The following is a 17,964-nucleotide window of genomic DNA, read 5'->3' as shown; positions in this document are numbered from 1 at the left end:
GGGGGATTGTCCAGCCCAAGACTAACGAGGTACCATATTCACCCTTTATCTCAGTCACTCACATAGCCACTCGCTTTATACTCATATACTCGCTCTCACATACTCGCTCACATACTCGCTCTCACACTCACATACTCGCTCACACACTCACATACTCGCTGTCACATACACATACTCACTCTCACATACTCGCTCTCACACATACATACTCGCTGTCTCACAATCACTCTCACATACGGTCTCTATTTTACTCATCTACCGCAGAAGTTGGTAAACCTATTTTCAAGCAGACTCCCCGTAAACTACCTTGGTAAACCATCCTTCTAGAATGTAACAGCAAAACAATCCTACTTAGCTTCTCTGACACTAAATTTACACTAAATTTAGGTATAGATATTGTAAAAGTAAAAACACGATATACGGCCATTTTGTTTAATTACTCTGTTGATTCATTTTAAACAAGGAATTGGATTTTTATTATTTACTTTCATTCGTTTGTTTACTTCGGTGGTTAATTTTTAAAAAGGGAATTGTTCGAAATTGTTTGTGTTGGTTTTGTTATATAAAGACGTTACGTTATTGTTTATACGAATTAGTACTATGGTATAATCTTCCATACTTTAATTATATGGTATAATTTTCCTTTTTATAATGTATTTTAAATTATAATTCCCGTGACCTCGCTTAAAAAGGGTTACGTTTAAACTATGTTAGCGTGTTATCGACGTCTCATTACTTGCCACGGGCCGCTCTTAATAAGAATTTTATGGATTTTATTTTTATTTACTAGAATGGGATCATGCAACGAGCTCATGCATCAGTGTTGCTTGTTGCCTCGGGTGTGTGGTCAGGGTGATGCTGATGCCTCTTTGTAGTTGTGTAGACGCGACAGCTCTTGGAATGGGGGGCTTTAGTAGACAGTGGGTGTAGTAAACCAGGGGTGAGCTACACTCCCAACTGGCCACCATATAACACGTCCCAAACGACCCCAGGATCGATAACTTACTTCACGGCGTCCCGACCCTTGATCCTCACCAACCCTCCCAATTCACTAGCCTGGTTTCGTCTTTGTTAATACATTTAGGATTTTTCACTGTAAACTTTGAATAAAGGTTTACATTATCCTTAAATGATAAATGTTTTGTTTACCAATGTATAAACAAATTGGTTTTGTAGTAGGCATCGGGTGGGTATTAAGGAAGGTGAAGTCAGTATTCGATGGTAGGGTTGGGAGGAAGGCGCGTGCTAGGAGGCACGTGTTCTGCTGCCACGCGTTATTGGCCGGATATCGACCGGTGGGTCTCCCGCAGGCCAGACACATGTTTAGGCTCTTGTCAACCGGTCTGAGGGAGTGCTATATATTAAAACGAGTTTTACCTTTCAGTTCACGTTTATTTTGCGTTCGTTTTAGTACCAAAGTTGAGGTAATTATTATCAGTATACAGCATGTTAACAGGTGACGTCACTATGTGCATATTCTGGTTTGGAAACTTTTTTAACTCTTGTGTGGAAAAGCAACTTTGAGCGACACACCGTGGTAACAGGTGATGTATACGTGTTAACGTAACATGCAGTACACATGTTACTGCCTCACACACCTGCACACGCTGGAGAATTATGTTTATATATTTTAATACAGAATATTTGTTTCCTGGCGGCAAATGTGAATCTGTACAATGTTGCCGTTGCTTCGATCACTTTACATTTCCCAGAATATAGCTTACATTTGTGAAAATTCAACTTTCATTTTACATTATCAGGTCCATTCATTGATTAAAGAAGACCGTATTGACACACGTACAGTATAAGATATTAATAATGAGTATCTTTTGTTCTCTACCAAATTGTTGAGCATCTCGCCAGTCAGATAACATTAACACAGCAAGATCTAAAACTTAAAACTAACTCAGCCAGACTGGTGGACGTACAACCAGAATTTTTGAAGGGGAAGAAAGTAATGTGTTAATGCCGTATCTTTCTGGACACTTTCTAGGAAGTCGTGAATTTGTATGTCAGATTTAGCTGAGATTATTTAAAAGGACTTTGTATAGTCTTTATATCATTATCATTCTAGCCATATAACAAATTATTGTACACATGGCTTGTAATACTGCAGCATGATAGTGCAACAGGTTGATCATCGCCTGTGTCCACACGTGTACAGTATTGTTGCACGCACCGGATATACCCCCTCCAGTACCTCCCCATCTGTCGTGGTCCACGTATATACATTATATATGTAAACTTCCCATTGCCACGCCATTTTATGTATGCGATTCTAGTTAGTTTTTGTTTCGATCATTCCATGAATTAGGGGAGGTTATGTTGTTATCTCAACGTTGAGAATGGTTCAAGTGTTTCCGCAAGTGTTGTCTGGATAGTCTATAAATAAGCTAAACCCGTTCTTCAATATCGCTTTGTTTTGTACAGTATTTCACTCTTCTCACATGCGGAGGACTAATACAATGGCGTTGTGTCGTTTAATTAAGCTTTTTTTTGTTACATGTTGTAGCAATATATAAATGCCAATTGCGAAAGCACACTAAAGAATTGAATTATTTTGTGTGTATTATCAGTGGCAGTGCTGTGTGTAAGCCTCGATAAGTTATCTAATTTTATTCCACAGGAGCTGGAGGTTTCAACACTGCTGTTACGAGGACATTATAATTGAATAATTAATGTTTTGATAGCGTAGGACGACGATCGCAAAGCCAATGTCATTGTACTCAATCGTTTTCACAGCTGGTGCTGACCTGAACTGATAAAACGACCTTTCATAATAAGTGGTTTTGATAGACGTTATCACTGAAATTCCTGTCCTCATATCGTTCCTCTTTTTTATTTTAATATTGGTTGTCAGGAGGGAATTTTTAGCAATGGACAATCGAGCGGAAGCTCCGTAATTTACTCAGCATATGTTGCCTAGTGTGTTAATTTTTAAGATAATTTAACCAGTCGACCAATACATCAATAAACGTGTGTCGATCACAAATGAGAATAACTTTTACGGGTAACTCGTCATACTTAGGCCATCCCAATAGGTTTCAATGCCTTGATTTTAGAAAGAAAGCGACGGTATTGGGCTCAGGTTCGGCAACTGTTGGGTCATTGTTTTATCCCTTCCGTCACACTAGCCCGCGGCCAACGCTCGCTGGAGGACACCGCCACCACCTGCTGCTCTCACTAAGTTCACCGAGTGGCTGGCTGGCCGGCCACATCGTCTGCGTTACTTTTTAAATTTTTAACCGGAAAAATCCATCATAGCGTAATGAAATCCAAACCGAACATTAACGAAACCTGTCCACACTACGTAACATTATATCTGTGTAACCCAACCAGTACACGCTTAACGAAGGCAGTAGCTAAGTCGGAGTTAAAAGGGAGGGAGGGTAGTGGTTTACCTTGTGCCCTCCCACGTAGAGTTCAGCTACTTGATCTCTTTGCTGGCTTGTGACAAATTTTACTGAGACATTATACAAAAAAAATTTAATTTACCAACTGTAACTGATTCACAGATCTTTACATTATCTTATTATAAACGAATATAGTATAATTATGTTAATTCACATTTAATCGGCATATTTAAATCTTTGATCCACGTGCTTATGAAAACTCTTATATATATATATATATATATATATATATATATATATATATATATATATATATATATATATATATATATATATATATATATCTACGGTACTGTAGGGAAGTCGGCAATGAGGATGACTTGCCTGAGGGGGCCACTTCATCCCTCTTCAGTCAGGAGTCTGGACTCTTGCCAAGTTGCCAACTGTTCACTTATAAACTTTATACCCAATTGTCCACAGAAAAACGTCATGACAAACTGTCTATATAAAAAAACGTAATGGCAAACTCCGTCCAATGCGGTTTTGGCCAAGTGTCGAGCCAAAAACATAAGAACATAAGAATGGAGGAAACTGCAGCGGGCCTATTATTGGCCCATACTGGGCAGTCCCGTTTACACCCCTACCCAACTCTCTACCATAAAGCGGTTTTTTTGTACAGGTATGCATCCGTAAACGTTATGGCTAGCTGCCTACTCATTTTTTTGGCTGTCTTAAACACCAATGGCAAAAACACACACAAAATCATTTATTTATTTATTTAGTGTTATACATAATATTTCTCTACTGCGTGTTATTGTGCTTCCCTAAATATCATGCACGATGACATTAATTTTTATGATTAATTTCATAACGAGCAGCAGCGACTGGAAAGGAAGCTACATTCAGTAACCTCACGTTAGCACACTACCACCCTGTCGTGTGACTTTAGCAGCACTTGTCCGCTAGCAATTATCCAACCATTTCTGACATTGGCACCACTGTCAATCAATATGCTAATACTGTTGATGTTAAATGTCCAAATTGCAGGATTCTAGTCGTTCTGAAACGAAGCTAATAAACATGGTGACTGTATCATAAATCTGGAACAGGGGATAGCCCAGTCTCTCCCCGTCATGATCGCTCAGTTACAGTACCATTAATCCCCGATGATGGATGCCTCACCAAACCACCAACCCCCCAAAAAAACGAAACAAAATGAAAACAAAATCCCCGTCATGAGAAAATAGCGTGAAACTCGTTGCCTGAAAATCAATATTGGACGGACAGTTGCGAGGGTTCGTGGAGCAATAGGCTGCTAGGGTTTTGGGAGTCACTATGAGCGAGACTCTGATGTAACAATAAGGCTAATTATCCTGTATCGACCGTCATGTTGAACATTATCTCTTACGAATACTACTTAGGCTCATTGGCAACCCCCTGCAGCGAGCAGTTTGTCAGGATGGCCAACCAGTTCGTATGACAAACGTTTCATTGAAATTACAGTCTTCATGAAATTATATTGCATCTTTATAGTGGATGGAAAGTTCACAGACATGTATTACTGGGTTTATAAAGGTTGTAAACTTCAGACATATTACTTTTTAAGAAAAATAAAAGTTTACAAATGTACATAACTCCATATAAAGGGCAGCAAAGTTCAGGAAAAAAAATAGTACCCACTCCTTCTAAATTGAATGTGATTTTCACGCACATATTACTCGCTATTAAAGCTTTGTAAATTTTGTAAACATACATTACTGGTACTTCTTATAAAGGTAGTAAAATCCACAAGTGTCCTTCGCCAATAGTAATTTGTAATCAAAATGGACATTAGACATTAAACCATTAATTATAAATTTATTAATAAAAAAACGTGTATGATATTGAATGTCATTGAAATTCTTTCCCTACCTACTTTTGGCCTTTCCTTGTTATTTTTGGTGATTAATATCATTTAAATTTTGTCAGAGGCTTCAGTATATTTTCATCAATGTACAATGTCAGGAAATCAATGAGGGAAATTTAAACTTTTAGCATTTTAGAAGTACGGTGCTATAGAAGTTCTCAGTTGGTGTTTTGAAGATACTAGCCATTTGTCTCCTAACATCCTAATACTGTACAGGCTCGTACAGGATATTTTTTTCTTGTCAATATATTCACCAAAATTAATATAAAGCGCAGCTACATTATTAAGTGATTCATATATCACACAAACAGCATTTATACACATATATAGAAGCACTTGGTGTTACTGTACTGTCCTTTGTTTTAATTTTTTGGAGCAAGAGGCCGAAATATATTTTCACCAACTGGACAACATGTACAGGTGACAATTGGAAACATTGAGATGTGGGTAGATATAGAACTCTATAGTACTGATTATCTCTTAACTTTGTCCTGTGATTGTGATGATATGAGTATGGATTTCGCTGACACTTTCTCTATGGAAACATTAAATGTTTGTCAAAAGTTTTTTCTTAAAATGTCTGTAACTTTTGTGTGGTTGTCTGATAAGTGTATATTTTATAATTCTGTACTGAACATAAATTTGTTTTGGGCCTTTTAATGATATCTTGAAGGAATAAATTTGGTAAATTTTACAATGGATATATTTTTCCTATTATAGTGCTTGGTATTTGGTGCATGCTTGGCTGTTTTTAATTTAAGCTTTTCTTGTACCCCACCTTATAGTTTAAGTTTATTTGCTTGTGCCAGGGTTCCTCTGCTTGTGCATGGATAAGTAACAACAAAACCAGGATTTGAAGGTGAATCAAATTTATTTTTTATTGTTGAATAATACGACCTGTACTGTATATTTTTAGTTTACAGTATATTGAAACTTAATTATCATAATTTGTCTGCACTTAATTGAAAACACTACAGTACAGTACACGTATTACAGTTTTTGCATAATACTTGCATTTAGGAGTCAGATAAAATTGTATTGAAATAAAAATTTATTAACTTTTTAAACACAAAGTAAATTATAAGTTTGCAAACATTACTTTTAAAGGATGTTTTACATTACTTAAGGGTGTGGTAATTTTGCTGAGATATTTTAATTGTGCATACTGTAATAAGTGTGATATTTTCAGGTACCCCAGACCCTGGACCTATCTATAATCACCTGGGAGCTGGGTCTTCTCTGTCAGAACTTCGGAGCAAGATTGAACAGCATACAGGTCAATCAGGCACAGCTGTCAGAATTGAGAAAGTTATTTATACTGGGAAAGAAGGGAAAACTGACTCTGGTTGTCCACTAGCAAAATGGGTAAGTTAAGTTTTATACTGTATTGTGAAGAAATCCTTTTAGGTACAGTATTTACTAGGTATTTGCTGTAATGTACAGTATTACTGTCATATATTAACTAAATTTCATTTTACACTGTATCCAGTTTTGTGTCGACAGAGAAATACTGATGTAGGGTGTATATATCCTGGTATGATTGTATTGTATGTAAAGGAAAGAAAAAAGGGCCCAGCCATCATGAAGAGGTTTTTTGTTTTCAGGTTATACGTCGAGGTGGACCAGAGGAGAAGACTTTGGCCATAGTGAAGCACCGGGTGAAACATACGTGTTCTTCAGCTTGGATTGTGATTGCTCTTGTAGCCTGGGAAGGAATACCCTCGCCAGTTGCTGATGACATGTACTCTATGCTTGTCTATAAGCTCAACAAATTCGGAACTCCTACTGAAAGAAGGTAAGACTTGAATATACTGTTGTGTACTACATTGTACTGTATTTCATTTTTGTAGTTGCTGGTGATTTCTAGTTGTTTTTATATACAGTATTATACATTTGAAGGTTCTTTAAAAAACAATCATGAAAATTCAGTGGACAGGATCTTGGTTTAAGGCTTACTTATGTAGAACAACAAAAATGGGAAGAATCAGAAGAAATGAGATAATTATTTCTTATACGTTCAAATTATTTCTTTTGGTCTGTGATCCATTTTTAGCAAAAGCAAAGTTTTCATATGAACAATGACAAATTGATTTTATTATAAAAGTTGATGTAAGTAGAAAGTTGGTTAAACAGTATGGAAGAATGTTATAAATTTTAACTATGACACTGACATACAAATTTAATAGTATTGATTTATCATATTCAAATGGTGAGGATCAATGTTTTAAATATGAAGCTAAAATATTTTCATCCACAACACATAAAAGTGGTCACTACAACAGGAAAAATGAAACCTAATTTAGTTGGCTAAGCTTTGGGGGATAGTCATACTTTGTAACAAACAGTCAACTTCCTAAAGTCTTATTCTTGAAGTACAGTAATTCTTATTCAGTACAGTATTGTGTAGCTTGCTACCCATTCATCAGTTATCCATTCACTATCACTTAAATGCAACTTTTATCTTATTTCTCCACTCCATACCAGGTCACTTATCAGTACCAGTATTTTGAACCTGCATTCAGTTACAGTTTAAACAACACTAGTATGCTTCTTCACTCTCTATACCAGCATCATTCATAAGTAACAATTATCTTAACGCTTCCCTAGTCCAGTCCATTCCTAGTCTTCTAACCTGTGTTTATAATTTTCTAAACTACTTCTGTGACCCACTGTATAATATACAGTGTTTGTATTACCAATAATGGCACTGATGAAATTGGGTTCAAACAAATTAATTTACCAATATTATTTTAGATTCATTAGTTTGAGTTGTAGAATGAGCTTCAGTATTGGATCTATAATTTAATTTTCACTTTTGTCCACAGATGTGGTGTTAATGATGAGCGCACTTGCATCTGTCAAGGATTAGACCCAGAAACATGTGGAGCTTCATTTAGTTTTGGTTGTTCATGGTCTATGTACTACAACATGTGCAAATATGCTCGCAGTAAGACTGCAAGGAAATTCAAGCTTACAGACGATCAAGAGGTATGACTGCTTTTTTTTCAGTATGCACTATATATATGTACAGTATAGAGATTAATGATGCCCTTAGACTATTAGGTGTAGGTGTATTGTCTTGAACACATTGAGTGAAACTTGAGGATGCATTCCTTATAAATATTCAATAGGTTGTGTTGAGAGTTGCTGTATTACAGTAGAAGACGTAAAAAAATTATGGGAAAGATTTCTGAGGAAGGAATTTTGGACTTTTCTATAAAATCCTTAATAGAAATGAGTTTGAAATTCAAAAGTGAAGTGAAGCACTTATGTAAGACTGTTTAACAAAAGTTAATCAGAAACTGAGTAAATACTTGCATTACACATGAAAGTTAGGATAAATGTATAAAAGTTTGTTGGTCTAAATATTTATGTTTCACAACAGAGCAAGAGAGATTCATTTGTAATTCATTTTCATGTACAGTATGTTGGGGAGTGTTTTACCATAATGGATGTGTGGTCTCTTCATATGAGCTACACAGTGAGGTAAATTTTTCACTTTCCATAGTTTGAGCGATTTTTCCAAATGCAGTATACAGTACTTGAAAATACAATAGCAAATCCTTTTTTTTTTCTCTCTGTTAAATTATTTGAGTAATTTGGGGTTTTTCTTTTACAGGAAAGTGAAATAGAGCACAAGTTGCAGAGTCTAGCCACTATTTTAGCACCTGTGTATAAACAATATGCCCCAGAAGCATACAAGAACCAAACTGCTTTTGAAAACGACAGTCTAGAGTGTCGCCTGGGGTACAATGGTGGACGTCCATGGGCTGGGGTCACAGCGTGTGCTGATTTTTGTGCTCATGCTCACAAAGATAATCACAACATGAATAATGGCTGTACAGTTGTAGCTACCTTAACAAAACACCGCGGATTTTCCAGGCCAGATGATGAGCAACTCCATGTCTTACCTTTGTACATAATAGATCCCACTGATGAGACTGGATCTTACGAAGACTATCATCGCAAGGTCCAGTCAGGTGCTCTCCAGGTGCTCACCAGGTAAATTACAGACATTATTTTCTATATTAGACCCGACTTTACATACACTTTCGAATATACAATTATAGTCTTGGCAAAAGATTAAATAACATATTATGAGTTATTCATGCACAGTGATTTATTGATGTTATATGACAAATATAAATTTTTCCCCTCAGGTATCCCTGTGAAATTCGACTACGAACCGAGCCACTCCTCTCCTGTCGTGCAAGAAACCTTCTTGCAAGAGGGTTACCTCTCCCAAAGCGTATAAGAGGTAGAGGCAGAGGAAAAACAAGAGGTGTAGGCATTGGCCGAGGAAGAGGAACTGATGGGATCAACAGCCCCACAGCTCAAAGTGTAGACTTTGGTGATTCACTTGGGCCCGACCTAGACTTTATGCTAAATGGTATTGACTTTAGTGATCCAAATGATGTATTGAGCAATTATGGACTCGATGGTTCTGATTATAGTTGGTTATTAGATGTTGGACCAGATAATGATTTTGGACTTTCATGTGATTTAGACCAGATAATTTCATGTAAAGACGATAGTACAAGCAGTGACGACGTTGCATCTTCCAATCAACCATTAGCTGACAGTAATCACCATGATAGCGTGAAAGGCACTGAGGGTTTGGCAGTCCCAGAAGGCCAATTAAGCCAAAGACAAAATGCCCCTGGCCAAACTCCAACACTTACTGAATCTCATATGGTCTCAGGTGACCCTCCTACTAGTCATATAGGAAGTTCACCCAAAGCAGTAGCTGGCCCTGGTGCCTCCCCTACAGTACAAGGTAGTCCTCACAATTCACAATCTTCAATGCCTCCTCCTCAGTCTCCTGCTCCTAAGAGACCTTACTCTCCACAGTGTTTTAATTCTCCTCTTTCTTCTTGCTCCACTACACCTCTGCCTCCATCATCGGTGAGTCCAAGTGCATCTCCTCTCCCTTCTCCAGCTATTCTTTCGGTCCCTCAGTCATCTAGTCCTTGTCGTTCTCCTATAGGTTCTCCATCTGCTAGGTCCATAACCCCATCAAATCCTCCATCTTCAACCAGTCCTTGTTCATCTCCCCTTCCATCACCACATATAAAATCATTCACACCACCATGTCCACCACAGTCAACAAGTCCTTGCTCATCTCCAGTTCCTTCATCAGTCACAGAATCAACAACTCCTTCACACAGCACACAATCACCTCATGGCTGCCAATCATTGATAGCTTCTCCTGTGGGAGGCTGTGCAGTAGTAGCAGCACCCCACCCACCTTCCTTTGGACAAGCTTGTTCTGTCAGCACACCACTCACTCCTGTATCATCTCCAAACCCCCAAGGCCAAGGGGCTGCCAACCCCCAACTCTCTCACTCTATTAATAGTCAACAGCAACAATGTACAAATACAATAGAAAATCAATGCCACAACTTTATTAAGACTCAAAATGAACAATATCTCCATTCCTCTCAACTTCCGCAAAATACTCCCTCCGCTGCGTGCAGTTTGTCACATGTGATGCAAAATGGTGTTGATCCAGCTCTGCAAATGCACTACAGAAGTACAAATCAATTTAGTAGGGGACCAAATATGCAAGAAGTAATGCCTTTCCATCAAGACAGGTTATACAGTAACCCTTTTTCCAATTTAACCAGTGATGAAAACCCCAGTAGAAGTGAACAACAGTGTAATAAACCTAAAGAACCAGAAACTGTAATCAAACAGAGTGACAATGTTGAGAATTTCCACGATCCAGATATCGGAGGTGTAGCCATTGCTCTGACCCACGGTTCGGTGCTATTTGAATGTGCCAAACATGAACTGCATGCCACAACTGCACTCAAGAACCCAAACAGACGTGATCCAAAGAGAATTAGTCTCGTGTTTTATCAGCACAAGAACCTGATTTACAGAAACCATGGATGGGCGAGGTTTGAGGAAAAGATGGAAAAGAAAAGAAGTGAAGAAGAAAGATTAATCAAAGAGGGAAAGTTGAAACCTTCTCCCCGGAAAAAGAAGAAAATGATGAAAGAGGGTTTCGTGTTTCCAGATGAGTGTAATAAAATGTTAGAGTCTGAATTCCAAAGGATGAATGGTGTATCACATATGAAGGAAGAGTTGAGGTTAAGTCCTAATATACACGAAGGGCATGGTGTGAGGAACAGAGTTGGGCATCCAGAAGGTCATAAGATTGATACAAAATCAGCCACTGTTTGTCCACCTTCAGATATGAGGCTTCCTAACCATCCAGATCTTAAATCTCCTCCAGTAAGCTATGCTAGCTATCATAAACCTCTTGCATCTGGCTTAGACAGCTGTAGACCCTTCAGTCCTACTCAAAAATTTGGTGTTTCTCAAGTCCCAGCATATTCTATGGCCTCACATCCCCCCCATTTAGTTACCACCTCAGCACCAACCTTAAATCCTCACATGCAAAAACCCCTACCAACACCAGACCACAATTACAGCGGGATGTTAAATATGCATAGAAATCATCATGGGGAACTTCACTGCCCTCCCTTTAATGTTTCCATGCAAGAATTCAACCCATATAACTGTATGTCTAATGCAGGTGGAGAGCCCTATCAGCCTATTTGCCATCAACAGCATCGCAATTTTCCCAATCAATATACTCATCAAAATAGCCCCATTAATAATGTAGTTCCTGTTAGTAGTTCACACAGTGGCTCCAGTCATCCTCTCAACCCAATGAGTAGCCCAATTCATAATCCAATGCCGAGTCCTCATGGAAATGCAATACAAAGCCCTTATGGCACACCAATGCATAGTCCGCATGTAAATTCTTTACATAGCCCCCATGGTAATCCGATGCACAGTCCACTTGGCAATCCGATGCATAGTCCGCATGGAAATCCAGTTCAGAGTCCCCACAATAACTCAATGCTCAGTCCACATGGAAATCCTCTCAATTCACCCTTGTTAAGTCCCCATGCAAACCCCCTTACCACACCTCTGTCAAGTCCCCATGCAAATTCTCATAGCACTCCAATGCCTAGTCCCCATGCAAATCCCCATAATACACCCATGCCAAGCCCTCATTCAAACCCTCATAATACACCCATGCCTAGTCCCCATGCGAATCCCCACAATACTCCTATGCAAAGTCCATATTCAAATCCCCTTACTACTCCAATGTCAAGTCCTCATACAAATCCCCAGAACACTCCAATGCCAAGTCCCCATAATACCCCTATGCCCAGCCCTCATGCAAATCCTCACAATTCGTCAATGCCAAGTCCCCATGGAAACCCCCACAATACATCCATTTTAGGTCAAAATCAAGGCTTCTCCAACCAAGCTTCCCAACCCTCTTATGGTTTAACACCTCCATACAGCCCAGGTCCCCATGGTTCCATACCACAAGGAACCCCTCTTCCCAACTTCAGCAATGTCTCCGGTAGTTATAACCCGCTGGCACCGCGAGCACCTTCTGCCCACCCGACCTCCACCTGGTCAGAAATGAGATATGCTCCGCCTTTTAGAGTGACTGGACCCTACAGTGAATGGCCAGGAAGTTAAAAGAGTGTGGTCCCGGAATTCCTGAATCTTGTTATTCTCAATTCTTGCTGTTACTATGTTACTTCTCAAATGCTGTGTAACTTTAGTGTTTGGCTGTGAGCTGGCTATATTAGCTCAAAATGTGGTAGCTGCGGTGTAACTGGTCACAAAGAGTGAAAACTTACTTTCTGTTCAGATATAGCACTAGTCGATATTTATTTATTGTGACTGAAGTAAATGACAGTTGTTCTTTGGAGAAATACTATGACTGTACAGTATGTAACCTTTTGCCATATCACAAGCCATTACTTGTGTAATGATCTCATGTGAGTGAAAGATGTCTTTGTAGAACTTTTGGTGACAATTCTCATTTTTATTGATGAATCAGTTGTATAGTTGTAAGGTAGTCTTACCACAAGTGTTGCTTCTTAGACGGCTTATTTATCATTTTCCTTGTAAATAGTACGCAGACTGTTTAGTTTTTTAATCTAAGGATTTCCATAGTTCTGATAATTGAATTTTGAGGAAATACAATGCAAAGATGTTTGTTTAAAATTGAAAATGTTGAACCTGACATTAACAGACATGAGGATGTCTGCATATTTCTGGTGGTGTTTAATACTCAGAAGTGTTCTCTGAATGGTGTGGGGAATAATCAGAATATTGCTCAAATATTCTCCATTAACATTTGAATTTATTTTTTTTTGGAAATGCATCACTTTAAGCCAAGATGATTACTAGTCTATGCAAGGCATTTTTAAGAAATTTAGCCATGTACTTTATTTTTCTTAGGATAATTACTAACATATTTTTGGCCAAAAGGAAGGCCTTGATGATGTTATTGTTTTAAGGACATTTAAGGACATGATCACCAAGTACATACAAAGTACACCCATTCAGATTCTCACATCTAATCTCAAAAGCCATAAAAGCAGTTGTGAACACATCTCCCCAGCCCAAAACTATTGCATCAGAAGGGCAATTTTAGGCCCTCTTATATCACATTCTGTTGCACATTACTGGTAACGGCACACTTATATGCATATTTTCATTAATATGCTTATAAATTGGTTAATGCACTAAAGAACAGTGGCAACAATAGCGTGATGTATTTGGGCCTATACCAAGTAACATTCTAGACTAAGTTGCCAGTGGGCATAATTTGAATGAAACCCTCCACATGAGTGTAGCCAAGACGTGGAGTCTTCCAGCGGTAGAGTTGTGAGTTCATTTGAGGCTTTCCTTAACTTAATTTAAATTTCTGCATATTTTATTCATTTTTTCTTAAGTTTAACTCTGTGATCAAATTCATTTATATATTTCAGACATATCTTTTTTTATTCTCTTACTAACTAATGGGGAGTTGTTTTACCTGAATGGCCCATGGATGCTTGTGCAACATATGGTCTTATTTCTGCTAATGTTTTCTCACAGGACTAGTGCTGGACTCTTGGCTTGGCTACATTTGCCTCTGTCGCCTTACTATCGCCATCTCTTGTACAAATAACTTTTTGTGCAGTCTCCTCCTTCCTTTACTTTTTCTATTGATTATTCTTGACAATTGAGGTGCACTAGTTCATAATCACCCTTTAGAGATAAAAAAAAATGCTGTAATTTTTGGATAATATTACCCCTGTGCTACATGCGTAAGGAGAATGAAAAAATAAGCTTGAGAATCTTTTTGTATTTTTACATGCATTTTGATACTTTTATTGAAGGCAAAAGTGAAGTATTGTTTCGTAGCAGTACCTATGAGGCGGGATGTAGAGAGGGGTTGGGGTGGACCCACTGGAGTGAGCTCTGTTGAGGACGTCATGTATTTTTCATCCTACTACGTTTTTGAAGTGGCATTGTGATTTCTAGGCTGACTAGAATGTATTTGTCTGAGCGTTTCACTGTGGTGTTTTGATGTCCAAAGATGTATAAAAGGTGTCCAAAACAGTGAAAAAGTGCAGAAATTCACTGTCGATATTTGACAGGGGTAGCAACTGTGAGGTGTCTTTGTTTATCATGTTTATAGAGACTCATTGAGATATTACATTTCGCCTGAAGTTGCACATCTGGTCATACATACATTGCCACTGTTGCCTTCCTTCCTGGTGCCCTAATGTAGTAAGTAATTAAACGCTTGATTGTCGGATAAGTCGTGACGCTGGATTATAAAGTACAAATTAATACCACCCTCAGTCTTAAGTTATAGTGGCACTCCTCTTTACACCCCGCAGGCTTAGTTGAGATATCTTTAAATCTTTCTGTCTGTCTGTCTCCTTCCTGTTTAAATAAATAACCTCTATCCGTTTTTCTACCTTAAAACCTAGTCATGTGTCTGTTGCAGAGACCCCATTATGTGACTCACGACTCATCCCATTGCCTTAGGCCATTATGTATTTTTGTGACATTAGAATGAATATTTTCTATGCATATAACTTATATTTCATTCTCAAATTCTGTTGAACATTCGACATATGATTGAATGTTGTAATAATGAAAACAAGCTGAGGTCTTCATTTCCTTTTGTATGCTTGTATTGATATGAGGGCTATTAAACCTAATCGCCAGAAAAAGTGAGGTTTGAAATTTAAACTTGAGATCAGAACTATGTTCCAAGTGTCACTTAATCTTTAATCAACATTATGCACAGACTGTGTTATGTTCCCTACTCTACTGTCACAGAAACACACTATTTACTAATTAAGATATTATTTCAATATTTAGTTGTGTTTTACATTAGGGGTTTCTGTGATGAGGCTGACTGTCTTATTTAACCTAATCTGATTCCTTGACTCCCACTCCGATAAACCTTATCTGACCATTGACGACAAAGTTGGAACTTGAATTCAAGGCAAAGAGATACGAAATGATGATGGCAGTGTTATTGAATAGTTGATAAAGTCTCATGCTTGTACATACTTTATCTTTAAGGTAGCCAACAGTTATTATCGTGAGGGAGTGAACAATGATGAGTCTTGTGAAGGGTTACCAGAAGGTCCTGTTTCCTATTTAGTAACACAGGGGAAATGACTCTCATGGTAATCCTGTGTGAGGTTCATGATGTTGATTGCGTCACCATTATGAATAATGATTATAATCAATGTGCCGATAGATATGCTCTTTTTCCCTTTGCTGATAATTATGTTCTGTTTAGATGCAATAATATATAAAATTGTTTGTGCAGTTTGTCAGACACTCCGCTGTTCGTTTCTACCATATTGCGGTAGTCCACAATAGCAAAGAACTTTGTAAGAATTTCAGATTCAGTGCTCTCCTAAGGTCGCCTTAGCACTGTTAATGTTATTCCTACAGAAATCTTGTAGCACATGTGACAATTATGAAAACCTTGAACCTTAAATAAATTTCAGTGAAACTTAACTTCTTTCTATTAAGAATAGAAAAATAAGTTTTATTGCAATTAAAACTAGGTTCAATATAGTAGGATTTGTCACGAGTTTGTGGACCAGCCCTGTACAATAGTCCCGCACGGCCCCCACACTGTGGCCTGCGGAGCCCCCACCAGGTACCCCCCCCCAAAAGGACTGTGGCTAAGAGGCTGGTCATGGACAGGTACTGGCAAGGTAAATGGTATGGAGGATATGGTACCAGCGGCCAGGAGTGCCTCGCAGCCTCGGATCTGAGTGTCCCTTATAGGTGAATTTGACAGTTTCAGAGATTTTCAATTTAGCAGATTTTCTGTAGATATCTTGGAGTTCTAGCAATATTGGAAATCCCTGAAACTGTTTGAACTACCTTGTACCACATACAGAATGTTTTCTTGTTGACTGTTGCATGTTATTGTGCCAACATTTTGGGTCTCTCCACTGAGTTACCAGATAATCAAAGTTGCCAGATGCCTATAGATTTTTACCCTATTTAAACACAACCAGATTGTTATTCATAGCTTAAAAATCTATAATTTAAAGTGAATCTCACCGAGGACCCAAGTCTGACTCAGCCGGGCTGTGGTGCACTGATGGCTGCGATAGAGTTAGTTTACTAGAGTAGACCAAATGTAGATGGAACATGTATCAATAATTATGCTGTCTATGTTCTCATCCTCAATAAATGATCAAAACAAGTGCTTTTGCTACTTTTATTTGCACACTTTCTTATTGTGAATAAATGTGTCATTGGTAAGTACAATAACTTTAATTTAAAATGAATTAAAAGCAATTTGAATGTTTAAATGATAAGGGAGGTTTTGTCAAGTTATAATATGGATTTTTTATTTAATTTAAAGCAAATGGTATGTAGCCTTGCATGCTTCTCTGTACTCTGCGCCCAGCAGTCTCTTGGTGAGAAATGAGCCTTTTTTTTTTAATCCATTCCTCCTCCTCTGCTTGTTGGAGGGGGTGAAGCATCAGATTTAATGTGTCGATGGCCTATTGACCCATCCATACACTAATATGCAGACATGCTGCATAATCTTGTTTATAACATTTACCATTCAGGGTGTAACTATGGGCAAGTTTCTTTATGCCATTTGCCTCTGTCTACCCAGCAGTAATTGGGGACGTGGATTTTAATCGATTTGCGGATCGAGTTCTTGGTTAATGGTTAGCCAGTCCAGTTGATGAGTTGTCCGGTCTTCTGGGATATTTCCTTCATACTGGGCGATACAGTTCGTTAACTTAGGGTGTGGTTGTTGTGTTAGCGACAGCTTCTATACCTTAATCAAATTCACGCCAAAGTGGCCCGAGAGCTGGCCATCCTTGTATGCAGTGCGAGGCAACCATTATTAATATCATAAAGAGGTTAGAGACCTTTGAAATGTGGTGTTATATGGGAGTGTCAAAAATAAGTTGCACTGAAAGGAAACCAAATGAAGACGACCTAAGATAAGCAAAAATTTAAAGAAAAATGGTTTATAATTAAAAAAAAAAGATACTTTGGACATATAATCAGGGATGAGAGGATAATAGCAGAAACATTAATATATTCATAGGCAAAGTTGAGGGTAAGGAGGCCAGGGGAAGGCAGAGACCAGGATAGGTGAATGAAATAAAAAACTGGGTTCCCAAAGAGATTTAATTTTGTAGAATTGGTAAAAGACCAAAAAATGTTGAGAGTGGAGGGCTGTGGCTGCCAATCCTCAGATATGAGAACAGTATTCTGATTGATTGATTGTTTTGGATTTAATTCACTAGCCGCTTAGGGAGTTGGTCCCTACTTATGAACTTTATTGCCCAGTAATTGGTAGCCACTGGATAACACCTTCCC

At 38.2% G+C, this 17,964-nt stretch overlaps 1 protein-coding gene across 1 annotated transcript in view; it reads left to right on the top strand.

Moving 5' to 3' along the window:
• Window positions 1-16,822, top strand: part of LOC121859110 — a 32,159-nt gene extending 15,337 nt beyond the window's left edge. The window contains exons 3-7 of the mRNA XM_042355803.1: window positions 6,449-6,624; window positions 6,864-7,054; window positions 8,085-8,247; window positions 8,879-9,261; window positions 9,420-16,822. Of these exons, the coding sequence (XP_042211737.1) occupies window positions 6,449-6,624; window positions 6,864-7,054; window positions 8,085-8,247; window positions 8,879-9,261; window positions 9,420-12,771 (4,265 nt within the window). The 3' untranslated portion in view covers window positions 12,772-16,822. The remainder of the gene's footprint in view (window positions 1-6,448; window positions 6,625-6,863; window positions 7,055-8,084; window positions 8,248-8,878; window positions 9,262-9,419) is intronic.
• Window positions 16,823-17,964: the final 1,142 nt, after the last annotated feature.

The sequence above is a fragment of the Homarus americanus genome, unplaced genomic scaffold (genome assembly GCF_018991925.1).
Source record: "Homarus americanus isolate GMGI-L3 unplaced genomic scaffold, GMGI_Hamer_2.0 scaffold50924, whole genome shotgun sequence".
Classification (NCBI taxonomy): domain Eukaryota; kingdom Metazoa; phylum Arthropoda; class Malacostraca; order Decapoda; family Nephropidae; genus Homarus; species Homarus americanus.
This window is presented reverse-complemented; position numbering and strand designations above follow the sequence as displayed.